The sequence below is a fragment of the Pogoniulus pusillus genome, chromosome 23 (genome assembly GCF_015220805.1).
Source record: "Pogoniulus pusillus isolate bPogPus1 chromosome 23, bPogPus1.pri, whole genome shotgun sequence".
Lineage (NCBI taxonomy): Eukaryota > Metazoa > Chordata > Aves > Piciformes > Lybiidae > Pogoniulus > Pogoniulus pusillus.
The window spans coordinates 14,421,541-14,439,558 of record NC_087286.1 but is presented as its reverse complement, the minus strand read 5'-3'; the positions used below and the strand labels follow the sequence as shown (position 1 = coordinate 14,439,558).

The 18,018-nt window shown below is 45.2% G+C and overlaps 1 protein-coding gene across 2 annotated transcripts in view; it reads right to left on the bottom strand.

The window, feature by feature from the left end:
* ITGB1 (integrin subunit beta 1) overlaps nucleotides 1-18,018 on the bottom strand; it is a 59,430-nt gene that overhangs the window by 30,005 nt on the left and 11,407 nt on the right. The window contains exon 1 of one of the 2 annotated variants that reach the window (XM_064162612.1): nucleotides 13,407-13,984. The exons of the other annotated variant lie outside the window; for it this stretch is intronic. Within the exon in view, the coding sequence (XP_064018682.1) occupies nucleotides 13,407-13,415 (9 nt within the window). The 5' untranslated portion in view covers nucleotides 13,416-13,984. Of the gene's footprint in view, nucleotides 1-13,406; nucleotides 13,985-18,018 lie in introns of those variants that run through there. 2 annotated transcript variants of the gene reach the window in all.

Here is an 18,018-nt window from a genome sequence, read left to right as displayed (position 1 = left end):
TCTCCTGAAAAGCCAGGTTCTAGCTACTACTTGCTACTCCACATCTCTCAAAACTACTGTGCTTACTAAAGAATGGAATAATAAAAAGCAGAACACACCACCATCAAACACCTGCACTTCTCTCTCACCAAGAAATCCCTTGTCAGTCCATCCTACCACAGAAAACTGTGATTTCTACAAGAACACTATGAAGATTTGCCATTGGAATGGGCTGCCCAGGAAGGTGGTGGAGTCACTGTGCCTGGAGGTGTTCAGGCAAAGACTGGATGAGGCACTTGGTGCCATGGTCTAGGTGACTGGACCGGCCTGGATGCTAGGTTGGAGTGGATGATCTTGGAGGTCTCTTCCAACTTGTCAGATTCTATGAATTTTAAGGGCAAAATAATACAACCTATTAATATGCTGCTTACGCTGGCATGTAAGCACACCACAGAGACAGCACCTAGGGCTAACAAGCTAACACACCAAGCTCATGGGTACCGATACTGTGGTTGAAACTCCTGTCCTCTGTCTCTACAACAGCTTCTACACATGTGTTCTTTGAGAGCTTCCTCTTTAAGGATAAATTTATAACGAGGACATAAATGTTAAGCATGAAAACACCAACATTTTTCTCCCCTTAAAACCATCCCAGACAAAAATACCTATTTTCCATACTCTCACCAACAACTTCCCAGCAGTTCACGTCCATCACAACCTCAGTACTCAAAGCACACCAGGTCTTCATGAATTTGTAAGAGTTCTGGCTGTACTCAATCTCATTGCTGTCAGTTGGCATTTTTCCATAACAAATATTTCAGGGATTTCATTACTGCAAGCACTTCTTCATGCAATTATAATTAAAACTGAGAAAAAAGTGATGGTTTCATCACTTTTAAAATGCTTTTGATCTATCAGTCTTTTTTGCCATAATTTAATTTCTCCTCTTGTTTATGTCACAGGTTGGTTGGTTGTTGGTTTTGGGTTTTTTTTGGTTTTTTTTTTTTGGTAGAGGAGAGTGTGAATTGAGTATTTAACTTGTTTACATAAGTCTTGCTAGTCTAGAGGACTTGGCTAAGTTTAGCATTTCCATCTCAGACAGATCACAATTAGAAATGTCACACAACGACAGAAAGCCATTCCAGCAGAAAACAGGGGTGTCTGTTCCTTGTGGTGGTATTAAATTGCCACCAACTCTGCACCACTTAAAGCTCCCATGAAGAGACTGTTTAACTTTATGCAACTTAAACCTCACATGCATCCACAGAGGGAGAAACGAGAAGTTAAACATATAAATATAGCACTTATAAATTTGATTGTAACTGATGTTTGTAAGGCCTTAGTAATATCCATCACCAGCACAACATTTGGCTAAACTTCCTTTAATCCAAGCTTTTCTCTTAAAGGAAAAGGAGTAGAGTGGCATCTACATTCTTAACTGAAGTTCTCTCATTTTTTACCTATCACAATGCCTCACTCATCTATTTCTTTAAGAGAAAGCAGCTGCTATTGCTGCAGGTACTGCAGGAAGCCAGAAGCTGGCACACCGCAAAGGGCAAACTCAGCGGAAACTCTCGTCGTTACATGGCAGCCTTCACCCACCAGTAGCTATCATTAATGCTCAGGATACAGTTGCAGCAACCAAAACCGAGAAGAAAGTTAACTGCTGCTAAATGGAACAGCAGCACTGCAGCATCATCGCCTCCGAAAAAGCAGCCTCTGCCCCTCTGCTCCCACTTGTGGACGCCAACACTCCAAGTAAGCTCCACTGGTTGGGCTGGTAGAGCAATACCTAGAGTCCTGCTTTGCCCTCCACACCCAAACCTGCCCTCTGTAAGGTCAGGCATACTGGACCAGACTTCCAGATGGACAAGGCAATGCTGAGAAACAGCTTCCATAGAGTAGCAGGTGGAGGTCAGCCTAGGACCTCCAAAATTACACTGGGCTCTGAGTGCTGCTAAACCAGCCCAAAAATCCAGGCTGTCACAGGCCCCTCACAGAATCACAGAATTGCTTAGATTGGAAAAGACCTTCAAGACAATAGAGTCCAACCATTAGTTTCACACTGACAAGTCCCTGACTAAACCAAATCCCTCAGCACAACATCTAATCACTACGAATCGCTATGGCTGGAAAGGACCACCAGGATCCTACCTTCCTACTCTGTTGACCTCGGGTGAACTGCTTATGAATGCTCACACAGCAAGCCAGTTTGGGAACTGTTCTCAGCTGATTTTTATTTTTTCTAACAGGTTATTAGAATGAATTAGTTGGGAAAAAAGAAAAAAACAAAAAAACAAGTGAAGGGAAAAAAATGTAAATTTTTTTTAATTTGTTGGGGTTTTAAATTTTAATTCAGGATTTGACTGGCAGGCACATATAATGATGCTTCCAGATAGCATCCAAATGCTTATTTGCAAGGCTTTTCAGAAAAGATTAACTACTGTAACACAATTTAGAGCTGAGACTAGTGCTGAAACAATGCTCACCCTCAACACACTTTCAACACTGGGTAAGCAGCGAGGAAAATGAACATGCAGGAACAATAAAGAAGTGGTTATTCCACAGAACTATATATAGAGCCTTATAAACCTGATTTAAAAACATACAGTCAATTGTATATGTTTGATTTTATAGATGTATGTTTTTATACATCTATCTCACTCATGTTGGTTATTCATTCAATTACTTGCTAGGTAAAAACACGCAGTGAAACAAAAAGCAGACTTCATCTGGACTTCGGTCCTGAAGCTTGAGTACCTACAAAAAAGGTGACCAATCTCGGGAAATAATCAACTTTGACCTTGGGTTTTGTTTGGTTGGTTGTTTTTTACTTTAAACAATACACAGTTCACAAAATACTTTATGAAGAATTTTAAGCCTGGAGCTGATGGGCTGCTTCTAAGAGGACTGCAAAACATAGTAAAAGATGAGGTTTCTCAATATGGCCAAGTAGATCTGATAGCTAGTCACTACTCAACACAGACAGCTCAACTTCTCCAGGCTCTAAAATTCCCCCGTTTGCACCTTTCCCCTACCTGGTGCCAACTGTGGACCATACCTTCACCTCTTAACTGAGACAGAGGAACAAGCTGAGCAATAACTCCTTGCTGAGTTATTTCTCACCTGACCTAGCAAGCTAAGATGAATTACTCAAGTCAAAAAAGCACTGAAGCACACACAAGCAGATGCTGTGAGGTTCCACAGCAGTTTATGCCACCTTATTTCTGAACTATCAGAGTCCCTCACTCTTCTTGCTATGAGTTGCACATTTTCCTATTCCTCCCCTTAGCCTGGAGCATATCACTAGCAATGTGTGTGGTCACCTAGCTGAAACAGCTGATCTAGCTGAAAAGTAAGTCTTTGCCAAGCTATTTTTCAACTTGATCAGCTGCTTCAATGATTTAATGTGCAGCCCTAGGACTTCCACTGCTGATGCAAAGAGGATGGCAGGAGTACACAGCAGGAGGGACAATTAATATGTTAATATGTTGGTTTAATTACTGCATAGCCACACTCCTATGCAAATAAAACATTTTTAGTTGAATTCATGGCTCAAGGACCACCACAGCATTTTACAAACCATGAAATTCAAGTAAATTTGAAAACCACTTGTCTGCTGCAGAGTTTTGAGTTATCACTAAAGAGCAACCTGTTTTGTTGGGCTGTTTTAAAACTCTACAGAGGCACACAGTATTAAAATTTCTTCCAGCTAAAAGCAAACGTTAATCATATTAAATACTGAGATTTGTAATCTAGAAAGTGAAACTGCACTGTGGATTATGCACCAAAAGGAGCCAGTATCTGTGCAAGTGTTTTTATTACTATCTAAACACTTTCCAGGTTGGTCAGCTGTGGGTGTTAAAACTGCTGGCAGCAAAACTTGCACACTACAGTTATTCTTCAATGCTGAAGTTGAGTTTTTCCACTGAAAATAGTGATACCAGCAACATGTCAATGTAACATTTCAGCCTATCCTTTGAAATACTATGTAAACAACATCTGCAGTGGAGGGAAGTAACACATAGATAGAAAACCAGAGTATTTACCACTGTTTATTATTTGATGATGCACTTTAAACAACCTATAAGTAATATGTATAGCCTGTTCCTCTGAAAAAGGAAATCTGCTGTTTCCTTTTTTACACTCAAGTCCACACCCAGGAAAAATGACACTGAAGTTCTCAAACACTAATTTCTCACACTAATTTGTATTTGCATAGAAATGACAAAAACAGCACCAAAAGAATTAATTCCCCATTTTTTTTTGAACTGTACACTAAAATCAACTAACAGATGTAACCTCCTGCACTGTTACACTGGCAAGATGGTTTTGGAAATGCATGTAGGTTATATTCATGCACAACTGGAAGACTGTTTTTTTGTTGGTTTTTTTTTCATCTATTCTGACACAAGCCCAGCAAAGTGACATTTAAAAAAGATCTGTGTTTTATGCAGATGGGCTACAGATTTCTTTTCAGCATCAGGACACTCTTTAGCTAGCACCACAGAGAGAGCACATTAGCATACATTAAATACAGCCGTGCAAACCCCTCCCCCCCAACAAAGAAAACAACATAGAAGGCAATTCCTGCCTTTATCTTATGCCCGCCAAAACTAATTTCCCAATAAAGCATCAGTGCAATAAGACAAAACTCAGCCAGGACAAACTGGCATTCCACCTTGGTTAACCCAATCAGTCTTGTGGTCGATGCTAGCAAAGGCTTCCTCATTTCTCTTTTTTGTTATCAGAAGAGGGAGCATTCTACTTGCTGACTGCACAAGCACAGTCTTCACCACTCCTCTCTCTGTAGCACAGTAATAATAGAAGTCATCCCAAAGCAAAATCTAATCCCAGTTTAATGATAATGAATTAGTGATGTGTCATCTTTTGATCTCTAGGAGAGTGCTTTTTATTTAACATCAAAAAGAAGACATTCTCGTGTATTTATCTCTACATCAGAAACAGGCTTTCCCTTTTGCTGTACTTACCCACACAAACCCACTTTACCCTAGCTCTGGAGAACCTGGCAGCTGAGGGTCTATAGAGCACTTGGATGCTGCCCAATTTAATACACGAGCAACTGAATCTGCAGAGGATGTTGGCCAAGCTACTAGAGTGCCAGCCCTTGAAATGACCTCCTGTGCTCTCTGATACACTCCTGACACTCGGGTTAGCTCAACTCACTAGGAGAGCATCCTATGGTCTGCTTTACAGCAGCACGCCTCAGATGTCCTGCCAGCCTACAAAGGCAGAGCAGATAAGGCTAGATCAAATGGCTTTGCAGGTTAACTAGCAGCACAAGAGGCAGACAACTCTCATGCCAATGCCCAAGACTAGCACTGTGTTAAAACCAGTAAATTGCAACTACACCAAAGAAAATTAACAATCCTAGACTCATAGGATGGTTTTGAGTTGGAAGGGACCTTAAAGATGATGTAGTTCCAACCTTCCTGCCTTAGGCAGGGACACCTTCTACTAGATCTTTCTGCTTAAAGCTACATCCAAACTGGCACATCCAGGCACAGGGCATCCACAGCTGCTCTGGGCAACCTGCTCCAGTGACTGACCTTCCTCAAAAGGAAGAACTTCTTCCTTACAGCTAATCTAAACCTACCTTCTTTCAGTTTAAAGCCATTACCCTTAGTCACATCACCACATGTCCCTGTAAAGAGTCCCCTTACAGATTTCTTGTAGGCTCTGCTTAGGTACTGGAAGGTTGCTGTAAGGTCTCCCGGTAGTCTTATCTTCTTTCAGCTCTCTCAGGCTTTTCTCACAGCAGAGCTCTTCCATCCCTCTGATTATCTTTGTGGGCCTCCTCTGGACCTTCTCAGATGCACATCCATGTCCTTCTCATGCTGGGAGCCCCAGACCTGAACATATGGATGCCAAGAGGTCTCCTAAGAGCAGAACGGATGGGGATAACTGCCTGTCAGCCTACTGATGACACTTCTGCTGCATCCCAATATGTCAATGATGGCTGACACCCCTTTGCAAAAGGGAACAACCTCTTATACCCTTACTTCAATACTTGCTTTGAGGTTAAGGTTATACCAAACCAGACATCTTGGTGGTAGGTTTGCACTTCAAAACCATGACCTCAGAGAAGAAGTCTGCATTAAGATCCAAGATACCACCTTTAACTCAGAATAACATCATTTCCTAAGTGAAATATTGACTCTTTCTAAATTAATAGGATCATCTTTCTTCTCTTTTAAATAACCACAAATCAGTCATCTTTGCATGAGGGTAAGATCAGTGTTTCACTTCAGCCCAGTATATAATTACTGTTTTTCGTTCTACCACAAAGTATAAGAAGAAAGCTTTCACTTTTTCCATTCAGCTTCCACGTCAACTCTGCCTTTACCTGCACAACTCTAAAGGTAAAAAATTTATTTGTTAATTGCCTTAAAACTAACTACATGCGAGTACCTGCATGTGCTAGCTATACTACACAGAAATCTATAGTTTAATCCAATAAGAATCCATACAAACAACAGCTGTCCTTCCTGCTTACGCACTAGAATGTACCAGGAACGTACCAAAAGAACTGCATTAACTGATCAAATATGTGCAAGACATTTTTCTGTGGGAGAAGGATGAAAAGGATGGTGAGAAAGCACTGGGTGTCTTCTTAGCTCTTACTAGCAAGAACAAAGTTAAGATTCCAGCCTCAATTCTGTTACTCCAAACTTCTCCCTCTAATAGAAACCACAAGAATACTAATGATATTTTGCTGGTGGTGGTGGCAAAGAAAGAAAGTACATGAAGCTACTTTAAAAGGCAGCAAGCATATTTCATAACCCTTTTTCTAGCTGGCTGTCAAGAGAAACTGAGAAAGATATAAACCAAAATATCACTCTAATTTACCAAACTCTTTGCTCAGTGACACTCCAAAGTAAGTTCAGAAGTCAGGCAGAACTCCTATTACCTTTCCCAAAAGAAAATTTTAATATTATAGCCTCATCAGGCAACTTTCCCTACCACGTGGCTTGGCTATATGCAAATTTTGTACTAAATCAGTGACTTTACCATTTCTGTGAACATCTTCACTCTGTTGATGGGACAAAAAGATAGCCTAGGAAATTCAGGAGCCACTTGATTAGTGTAAGAATAGGAAAGTAGATAGTGCTACAGAGAGCACCTCTAGCATGGTTTAAACAGACAACTGTACTATTTAGTGACACACAATGAGGTGCCCAGCGTCTAAGTTTTCATTCAGAGAGGTCAGAGCTTTCCTTTTCTCCATGTGACATTTTCAGTACAAGCCTATGCATCTCAAATTGGACTAGAAGCTCACAGTCTGTTATGAATGCAGCCAAAACACATGACAATTTTTTTACCACTAAGCTGTACAGAACTTTTTCACTACCAATCCATGTGGAGGGAGAGAGGAAAAAAAGTCTAGGGAGAGGTCTTCACCATGAGAAATCCTGAGTTAAACAGCTTGGGTTACAGGACCACACCTATGCAGGACAAATTAGGACAGGACACACAGAAAACAACATAAATTAAAAATGTGTCTTCCCATTTGTGGATAAACACAAAAACGACCAAGCAAACTTCATAACCACAGCAACTGACAGATTCTGGTCAATACTGCAGTCCACTGTGGTTACTTGCATGGCCAGGAAACTGGCAACAGAATATACAACAGAACAGTGATAAGGAGTGATGAGGAGCTACACAGGAAAAAAAGGAGATGGTACCAACCACCATGAAGGACATCATTCAGCATTAGAACTGAGCAACAAATTCCCATTTTTTGGACACAAAAGAAGCCTTAAACCAGATCAAGATACTGCCAGTGTCTGTCCAGGAGACAGAGCTGCAGAATTTGTTCATCTCTTCATGATTCTGTGGCACTCCCTCTCGAAAAACAAACAAACATCCTCTTTGGAAACAAAAGCTAACTTTCCGCAGCCCTCAAACACTCATTTTCCTGTAAAGCTTTAAGATGCAGGTGTTTGCATAAAAACCACCCACGTGCACAAATGCCACAGCAGAAGCCTGAAACATCTCAAATCAGCTACCCAGCAATGTAAGATGGAGCACAGCAGGTTCCACATGAACATAAAGAAAAACGTTTTCACTGCGAGGGTGACAGAGCTCTGGAGCAGGCTGCCTGGAGAGGTTGTGGAGTCTCCTTCTTTGGAGACTTTCAAGACCCACCTGGATGTGTTCCTGTGTGACCCGCTCTAGGTGATTATAGTCTGGCAGGGGAGTTGGACTGGATGATTTTTTGAGGTCTCTTCCAACCCCTAACATTCTGTGATTCTATGTAAAGTTAAACCTACTACTGCTAGTAAGTGCCTTCCAAGCATGGTGAGTAGAGCAAGTGGGAACAACCTGTAGACTCAGCAACGTAAAGGCAGACAGGACATAAAGGTAAGGTAATACAAACTTAAATCTTGAGTTTTTGTGCTGCTGGGAGATAGGAAATTTTAACTAGAATTTAAAAATCTACTCATAGGGGAATAATACACATAGTGGGAAGCACTTTTTAATGACACTTCCAAAACCAATCTAACTACACATTGCCTTAATTACATTTTTTGCAATTATTTAATTTATGTAATTGCTTTATGAGCTCTACCAATAGATTGTGAGAAGCCTGAAAAAAACAAACCAACAAACCACAAGACACTCTCAAGAAGGATTCCCCTTTAGAAGGCTGACTGCAGCTTCCAAGAATTAAAAGGACACCAAGGGGATTGGCCATCCTAAAACAAAAGAAGTTGAGAAAATATAAATCACTTGAAGCTTTAGAAAAACAAAATCAGAACAGAATAGCCTCCAGTACTGCCAAGCCTTGATTCCCTCTTTTCTGGATCTCTTTTCCCAGTGCCATGTGAGGAGGCATGAGCAATCTGAAAACCAGCTAGCTTGCTGCAATTAACACTGATGAATATCCCTGCCTAGCTTTGTTTTTTGCAGGATCCCTAAGTCTCACTAACAGGGAAAGGGTACAAAATCCATTTGAATACAGGTGAAAAGGAGGTCAAGTACAGCAATTCAAAGAATCATTTTGGTTGGAAAATACCTTTAAGATCATTGAGCCCAACCATAACCTAAAATCTACCAATAATCTGGTGTCAAACCTTACCACTTAACCATCACATCTCTCTGACCTAGACACTGCTAGGGATGGGGATGCAACCACCTCCCTGGGTGGATAAGAACTCTCTCCGTCAAGAAGTTTCTTCCAACACCAAATCCAAACCTCCCCTGGTGCAATTTGAGGCCAATTACTCTCCTCCTATCACACCTAGCCAGTTACAACATCCTTTCAGGTAGCTGTAGAGTGAGAAGGTCACCTCTCAGCCTCCTTTTCTCCAAACTAAATAACCCCCATTCACTCAGCCACTCCTCACCAGCTCTGTCCTGCAGACCCTTCACCAGCTTCACTGCCCTTCTCTGGGCCTGCTCCAGCAGTTCAATGTCTTTTCTGTAGTGATGCCCTCAGAACTGAACACAGGTGCAGTTTCCCCAGTGAAGAGTATAGGGGCACACTCTCTTCCTGCTGGTCACACTCCTCCTGATCCAGGCCAGGAAGGTGTTAGCTTTCTTGGCCACCTGGGCACACACTGGCTCGTAATTCAGATGGCTGTCAGTCAACACTCCCAGGTCATTCTCTGCTGGGCAGCTTTCCAGCTGCTCTTCCCCAAGCTTGTAACATTGCATAGCATTTGAAGGACCCAGAGTTTGGCGTTGCTAAACCTCATACAAATGGCCTTGGCACATCGATCCAGCCCATACAAATCCCTCTGTAGAAAGGCCTCCCAACCCTCAAACAGATCAATGCCTCTGCCCTATTTGGTGTCATCTGGAAACTTACTGAGGGGTCACCCAATTCTCTTGCCCACATCACTGATAAAAGATATCAAAGAGTACTGAGTCCTGGGGAACACCAACTCGATTTAACTCCATTCAGCACACGGGCTCAGTCATCCAGCCAGTTTTTGACCCAGCAGTGTCCATCAATCCAAGCCATGAGCTGCCCGTTTCTCTAGGAGGATGCTGTGGGAGACTGTCAAATGCTTTACTAACTTACAGGTAAGTAATATCCACAGCCTCTCCATCATCCACCAAGCAGGCCACCTTGTCAGAGAAGATCAGGTTCATCAAGCAATCTGATGAAGTTGAGATCAAATCTGTCAAGCTTTGTTAGCAAAGCTATATTCAGCCTTTGCTCCTCCCCTGCAAAACCCCACTCCCCATGCCATGTATTACAGAATAGTTTAGGTTGAAAGGGACCTCAAAGCTCAGGTAGTTCCAAGCCCCCATCATAGACAGGGACACCTCCCACTAGAACAGGTAGCTCAAGGCCTCATCCAACCCAGCCTTGAACACCTCCAGGGAGGGAGCAGCCACAACCTCCCTGGGCAACGTATGCCAGTGTCTCACCACCTTCACCGTAAAGAACTTCTTACTAACATCCAGTCTAAATCTCCCCTCTTTTGGTTTAAACACATTACTCCTTAACCTGTCATTACAAGACTTTGTCAATAGTTCCTCCACAGCCCTCCTGTATGCCCCCTTCAGATACTGAAAGGCTACTCCAAGGTCTCCTCGAAGCCTTCTCTTTTCCAGGCAGTAGTGGGTGCAGCTAGCAGACAACAGAAGGTAGCACAGCTCAGGCATGCGCTCCCTATGTGCAATGGTTACAGGAGCGAAGGCTTCCCTAGGCATTGCATGCAGGTCTGCATTGAAGAAGCTCAGTACCCGCTCCCACTACACCCATGAGCAGCAGAAAACCAGCAGGGACACTGCATATTTGCCCGTGAGAAGTTCATTCCAGAACTACAGCCTCTGATGATGACTTACAAAAAGAGTCTCATCAAGAGGAAGTACTTCAAGAGCAGTCCTGCTGCAATCGCAGCCAGGCTGGTTTCTGAAGGCTGCATTACCAAGTGTCATGGGCAGCCAGGAAGCCTTGCAGCTGGCTGGTTGAACCACGAGTTCAGCACACATCACTCAACTAAATCAAGACTGGGTGGAAAGGTAGGCATGACAACTATTTACAAACGTCTGAAGAGCATTCATACCAGTGGCAGCAAGGGAATTTTATTCAGGGCACTGGAGTACAGAGCACGTGTCCACTCCACATCTGCACTCTCCTCAGGCCTGCCTTTGCTGCCCAAGCTGTCTGCCTCCTGAGCTGCTTGTTATAGCCAAGGAGCTTTCCAAAACTGCCCCATAGCAGCGCTACCCTAAGAGAGGTCTAGAGAGGAAGGCTAGGAGAAGAGAAATGAAATAATGAACTGGGAAGAGAGAACAGCAGGATAAGTTTCCGCATAGTTTGTACTCAGCTGTGGGAATCACTTCCCAAAGGAAGTGGTAGAAGATGAACCACTTAAGTCACTTAAAACTCAAGACAAAACACTGTAACTCTGCACTCACATCAGAAATCCATGCACATTCTGAAGAAGCTCACAATCAGTCCTCCACAAGGGTGGCCATAACTAGAAACATGATGCAGATTGGACAGCCAAACGAACAGAGTGGAATGAGCTCCCTGGCTGCACGCACAAAGCACACCAGATCTTTTAACTGCTGACATTTCGTTCTGAAGTAAGTCTGGTTTATTTAGAATGTGGCTGGCAAACAGACACAGCACTTACCAGCTCCAGTTCTCATTAAGGTTAAAATTTCGTTCTGCATGCCTGTCAGGTCCACACCTCTCAGCTGAAACATCTTTGAAAAGGACAAAACCTGAAGGTGTTCATACCCTAGAAACTTGCCTTGTCTTGCCTGCCTATTGCCAATGGCTCGTTGTTTTTGCAGCCTTTATAAACATAGCCTTAGGCAGGCTTGCAAAATGCAACTTAATTATTTGCCAGAGGCAAGTAATATTTTTTGTAAGAGAAGAATGAATCATCAGTTTCACGATCATCACTGGGATGAATGTGAACAATTAATGTCTTCACAACTTTTTCAGTCTTGTTTAGTCTAATTTACATCTTTCTAGTGGTACAATAGTTCTTAAAAAACAAAACAAAAAACCTGCTACCAAGTAGTGGCATTTCACAATGGAAAAGTGATTTTTCTCACCCTACCACTACCACCTACCACATAGTTAACGTGCCAAGGAGTACTGGTGATTTAAATGCTTTGATAAAGCCCTGCTCCATTCTGACACTTCATCACACATGCAGCATTTGACACAAGCAGTTCCCCTAATCTGAATGGAGACAATCCTTGCTCCTTGAGGTCTGTGTGTCTTGGCATGAACAGGACCATAGCAGTGGTGACAGAACCACCAGGAAAGCCAACATTTTGGCCCAACAGGCACATGTGCTGGTATCTTCCAACCTGGTTGATTCTACGATTCTATGAACAGACTGCAAGGACAAACGCAGAAGGAACCAAGAACACTGGTCAACTTTTTTCCTAAAGAAAACTAGTCACAAAGACTTGCTAATGAATTTAACAGGCAAGTCAGACATTATTCCATAAAATAACGACATATGACTCGGATTAAACAGTGAGTCAGAATATTTCCCAGCACTTCGCGTTTCCTTCTAGCCATCGGTATAGGAAGGCAATAAAAGAGAAGACGTCGTGATCCTGTTGCTGTAAGTTATTTCAGAAATCTCCACACAGAACAGAGGCCTCACATTCCCACTTCCAGCCTCATACAAGCTTGCAGCAACTTAACCACCCAGGGCCAGCTTAGAGCAAATAACGGCATAAAACCGAGGGCATGGAGCAGTCCGTACGCTGCGCAACGATCGTGCCGTCATTCAAACAGCGCACATACACCGCTCTTAAGGGCTGCTTTCAGCAGACATGTGCAGGGCAAAACTCGAGGCACTCAAGTTCCTGCACTGCCTCGGTCCCGCACCGCGCTTCTCCCAACGCCTGCTTCCCGCGGACGGAAAGCCTTTTCCCTCCGGCTCTGCTGCCGCCGCCGGAGCGGGCGCTCGGAGCGACGCCTGACCTCCCACGCACCCGTGGGCAAGCCGCCCCAAACTTTACCCAGCCGAGTGCTGCCCTTCCCGGGCCAACTCCGAGCCAGCGGCCGCTACAGGGTCACTCCAAACAAGAAGGACACCAGTTCAGGCTCCCACCGCCAGGCCCCGGGCGGACAAAGCCCTGGCTGGCCCCCACGGGCCCGGGAGGCCCGAGGCTGCCGTCCCGCCGCCACAGGAAGCGGCAGGCTGGGCCCGACACGTTCCCGCCCGCAGTGCCGGACCTCTTCTCCGCCCGCGACGGGCGCTGAGGAACCCACGCCCCGGAGCGGCAGCGGCTGGCGTGCGGCTGCCGGCGGCTCCCAGCGCGGGCGAGCGGCGGAAAGCCTCACTAGCCGCCCTCTGCGCTGCACCACCCGCCGCAGCCCGCCCTGACATCGGTGCCTCGGGCAGGACAGGCACCGTTCAGCCCCGCTCCCGGCCGGCTCAACCGCCAACCCGTCCTCCCGGTACCTCGGCCATGGCCGCGGCGCGGCTGGCTCCCGGCGGGGCACGCTCCGGCCCGCTTGAGGCTGCCCCTCTGCTCCAGCAGCGGGCTGGACTGGGCGCGGCGCGGCACGGCGGGACGCCCGGCCTCAATCTTCGCTCCGCGTCCGGCTGCCCGCCGCCGCCTCGCCTCAGAGCTGCTGAGGGGAGCCCGGCGCGCGGGGGAGGGGAAGGTCCGTGCCCGGCCGCTTTTCCCCGCCCCGGAAACACATTCCTCCCCGCTGCCGTCAAGCCCGGGCGGGGGAGGCGCTCTCGGCGCGGCGGGGAAGGAGGGAAGGGTTCTCCCTGCTCGGAGCGCGGCTTGTCTCCCACTTGTCTCCCACCTCCCTTCACCGGCCGCCAGCGCCTTATTTGGTGGGGCTGTCTCAGCGCGCGGCTGCCTGGCTCTCCGCCGCAGCTCCCGTGCGTGCCGCGGGACGGCTGCCGGGGACGGGGCTGCTCCACGGCTGGCGGCTTTTCTTATCTCGCTTTGGGGTCGGGAGGCTGGTTGACCCCAGCTTTTCTTTTTTCAAGGCTGCCTGGTTCCTCCCGGCTCGCCCCGATGGTGTAAGGACACGCGTGGAAGCAGAGGCGTGGCTGGGGAGAGGGGGGCCGCCCGTCCCTCTGCTGGCAACTGCTTCCAAAAGTGGCGGAGCGATGGATGCGCCTAGCGTGACGCGGACACCCCGTCCCGGCTTAAAGCACAACTCCCCAAGTCTCTTGGTCAGAGTCTGCTGCCGTTCAGCACATGCTTCCAGTGTTTTAAAGTGCTCCTGCAAGTAGGTTCTTGGAGGACCTACTGTTACAAAGAACAACAGTCAAAATCTGTCATTCAACACTTGTTTGTTCTTTTTTCTTTTGCGGGAGGGTGGCGAACAGTGAATGAGAAACAAGCTATGGATTTACAGCTCATCATACAAGCTGTGCCTCTGCGTGTGGCCACTAGAGCTGGCATTAGTTCTTACTTTGGTATGATGAGCTAAACCAGTCTTGCTGCAAAGTGAAATACTTTTTATTGCTTCCTCCTTCCTTTATTTCTAGCTGCCCTTTAACGTATAGAATCGTAGAATTGTTTCATTTATAAAAGACCTCTAGGATCATCAAGTCCAATGGCCAACCCAATACCACCGTGACCGTTAGACTGTGTGCTAAAATGCTGTGTCTACACATTTCCCTCCAGGGACAGTGACTCCACCACCTCCCTGAGCAACCTATTCCAACGCCTTTCCTCTTTCAGTAATAACTTTTTGCGTCTTGTCCTGCAATGTAAGTGCAGCTTGTGATTCATCCCCATGTGCCATTCAAATAGTGGGGTGGGTTAGGATCTCATCTGTTACTGTAGCTGCATTAGCAGAAGCTCTTAATGCTGGCACAACTATAATTAGTGGTGTTAGAAAATGAGACTGAAATAATAGTCTGCTGCTCCATGAAGCTTCATCGAAAGCAGACACTGGTCAAATCAAGTGGAAGAGAACTTTGACAGAGGTAAGGAAGCCAGAGACCATATGCTCCAAGAGGATAAATTGGTATATAACATGAATACTGCCAGGAATAGGTAAAGAAGCTGCCATAAAAGCAAAGTTTTAAAGCAGTAGAAATATATGCCATGCGAAATAAAAGGAAATGCTGAAGGGATAGCCATCTGCCAAAAATGTAAGAAATCTAAGTACTGGGAGAGAGAAGAATGACTTTTAGCCAAGGTGTTATGCTCTGCTTCCTTATTGCAGGGGAACAAGCACATTTTGCCAGAGTGTGCAAGTGGTGAGGAGCAGCCCACTGTAGTGTGCTGCAGACAAGGGGTGGCAAAAATGTGCCTCAGTCTGCTGGGACTATGAAGAGTAAGCAGAACTGCTTAACAAATTGTGCTTCAAGTACTACCCAACACTCAGACATTTATGTGTCAAGCTGCCAGTGTCTGGCTGTGCCATGCCATAGGAAATTGGCAGGGGAAAAAATAATCTCCTAAATGGCTGAAAAAAAAAGTTGGTGAATTACTTGGCTGCTTTCTGGACTCTTTTGGAGAGTACAGATGTGTATGAACACCATTTGTTATTTTGCAACACTTCTGAAGCACTAAAGATGTCAGAAAAAGTGCTGTAGGTGCCAGATCCAGCAGACATAATTGCAGATGGTGTCAAAATGTTTAATGTAGCATCTCCATACTGTGGTAAGCGTGGCTGGGAGAGTTTTGTGTAGAAGGGCTCAAGAAAAGACAGGTTTTCATGGCTTGAGTGGACAGCTAGGAAGTGTGTAGGTCACTATTAGACTTGGGCACTGTTTCTGGGAATCCACATCCTTGCATCTTACAGAAAACAGGTGAAAAGGTTTGATTGGAGATGGGAGTGTGAACAATATCTACTGACTTTCTATACTGATTTTTTTGCTACTGCTGGATTTGCTGTTGAGTTTGCTATTGTCTTTTTCCCCCCTGTGTCTTCAAGAGGTTATGGTTCTTTGTTGTAGGGTTTTGATAGAAATTTTCAACTCCTCTTTCCCCAAGTGCTTGTGTGCGTTAAACTCATCTAGTACTTGCAAAATATCAGAATTATAATATTTCATTTAGTTTAACTTAATTTTCTTCAATTGGCTTAATTACATTAAATCAACACAAAATTTCCCCTTGATTTTTTGTTTAATGTGTATCTAATAATTGAGTTATGTTCAGAAGACAATAAGGACTGTCATTTGGTACTGTTGCCTTTTGGTTTGTGTATGATGTATGTTTACTTTCTGTGAACAAGGTAAGAAATAAATTTCTGTGGTGTAGAATATACCATCATAGGACAACTGGCTAAGTGATGTCTGCAGCTATTAGCAGAAATAGTCAAATATTTTGTTTTGTGATTATTTGCATGCCATAATGTTGAAAAAATCACACAGGTGACCAGAAAAATAAATATTTTTCTATTGTAGTTATTGCCTTTAAAGTATTTCCAGTGTATTTGGCAAATTATTTTCTTAGTAGATACAGCTGATATAATTATGTGGCATTGTCTTTTATATCTACTAGAGCTTTGCTTTAAAAGCCTGCTGAAGACTATATGTTTGTTTTGGCTGGGTGTCATTTCATAGAATCATAGAATCAACCAGGTTGGAAGAGACCTCCAAGATCATCCAGCCCAACCTAGCACCCAACCCTGTCCAATCAACCAGACCATGGCACTAAGTGCCTCATCCAGGCTTTTCCTGTACACCTCCAGGGATGGCGACTCCACCACCTCCCTGAGCAGCCCATTCCAATGCCAATCACTCTCTCTGGCAACAACTTCCTCCTAACATCCAGCCTAGACCTCCCCCAGCACAACTTGGGACTGTGTCCCCTTCTTCTGTTGCTGTTTGCCTGGCAGAAGAGACCAACCCCACCTGGCTACAACCTCCCTTCAGGTAGTTGTAGACAGCAACGAGGTCACCCCTGAGCCTCCTCTTCTTCAGGCTGCACACCCTCAGCTCCCTCAGCCTTTCCTCACAGGGCTGCACTCCAGGCCCCTCAACAGCTTTGTTGCCCTTCTCTGGACACCTTCCAGTATCTTAACATCTCTCTTGAATTGAGGAGTCAAGAAGTGGACACAGTACTCAAGGTGTAGCCTGACCAGTACTGAGTACAGGGCAAGAATAACCTCCCTTGTCCTAATGGCCACATTGTTCCTGATCCTGAACCTGGGCACACTCATGTTCAGCAGTACCCCCAGGTCCCTTTCTTCCTGGCTGCTCTCCGGCTACTCTGTCCCCAGTCTGTAGCACTGTTTGGAGTTGTTGTGGCCAAAGTGTAGGACCTTGCACTTAGCCTTGTTAAATCTCATCCCATTGGCCCCTGCCCACTCATCCAGCCTGTCAAGGTCCCTCTTGATCTGAAACACTGGCAAAAGAGGGTCCCAGTATCACAGAAGTGATCAGTAGAGGTCCAGATCCCAGCCACTATGTGTTTCTGCTAAGTCATTGAGCTCTGAGTTACTAAAACCCACACATCTGAGGAACTGTCACCCTGTTCCTCAGCATCTCCTATTCCACTTCTGAAGCTTGCAGGTGGGGCCACACTGGGGAGTACCATGGTTTGTACATTAACCCCCAAATGCCTCCCATCAACAGAGCCTGGGGGCAGCTTCATAATCTCACCACCCACTGACAGGTCTTTTCCCCTGTGCATCTTCATAGTATACCAGATATCTTACCCACCCCTGCCCCAGGGAGTGCTTATTTATCTATACCCACTCTTTCTCAACATGCTTTGTTACTGATAGCAGAGTACAGACATTCTGTCTCTTCTTCTTCTGCCTCTTCAAAATTCTCCTATGCTACCTAAGATAATTTTTTCTTTCCAAACTAAAGAAAACCAAATCATAAACCTGAGGTGAAAAAAAATCATACTCCAAAAGGCAGATCAAAAAGCGGGAGAGAAAGCAGAAAGCCAAAGTAATTTTCATGAGGATAGCAACGGAGCCAGGCAGATCTCATGGGACTGCACCAAGCTGTGGCTACCTGGGCCGGGTGATGCTGTGTGCAGGAGCAGCAGGTTTTCCTGGCCTTGCCTCAGAGCAGCAGCAGCTGCTACCACTGTTTTATCTCAGCAGTGGCCATGCAGTCACTGAGGCCTCGCTGGCAG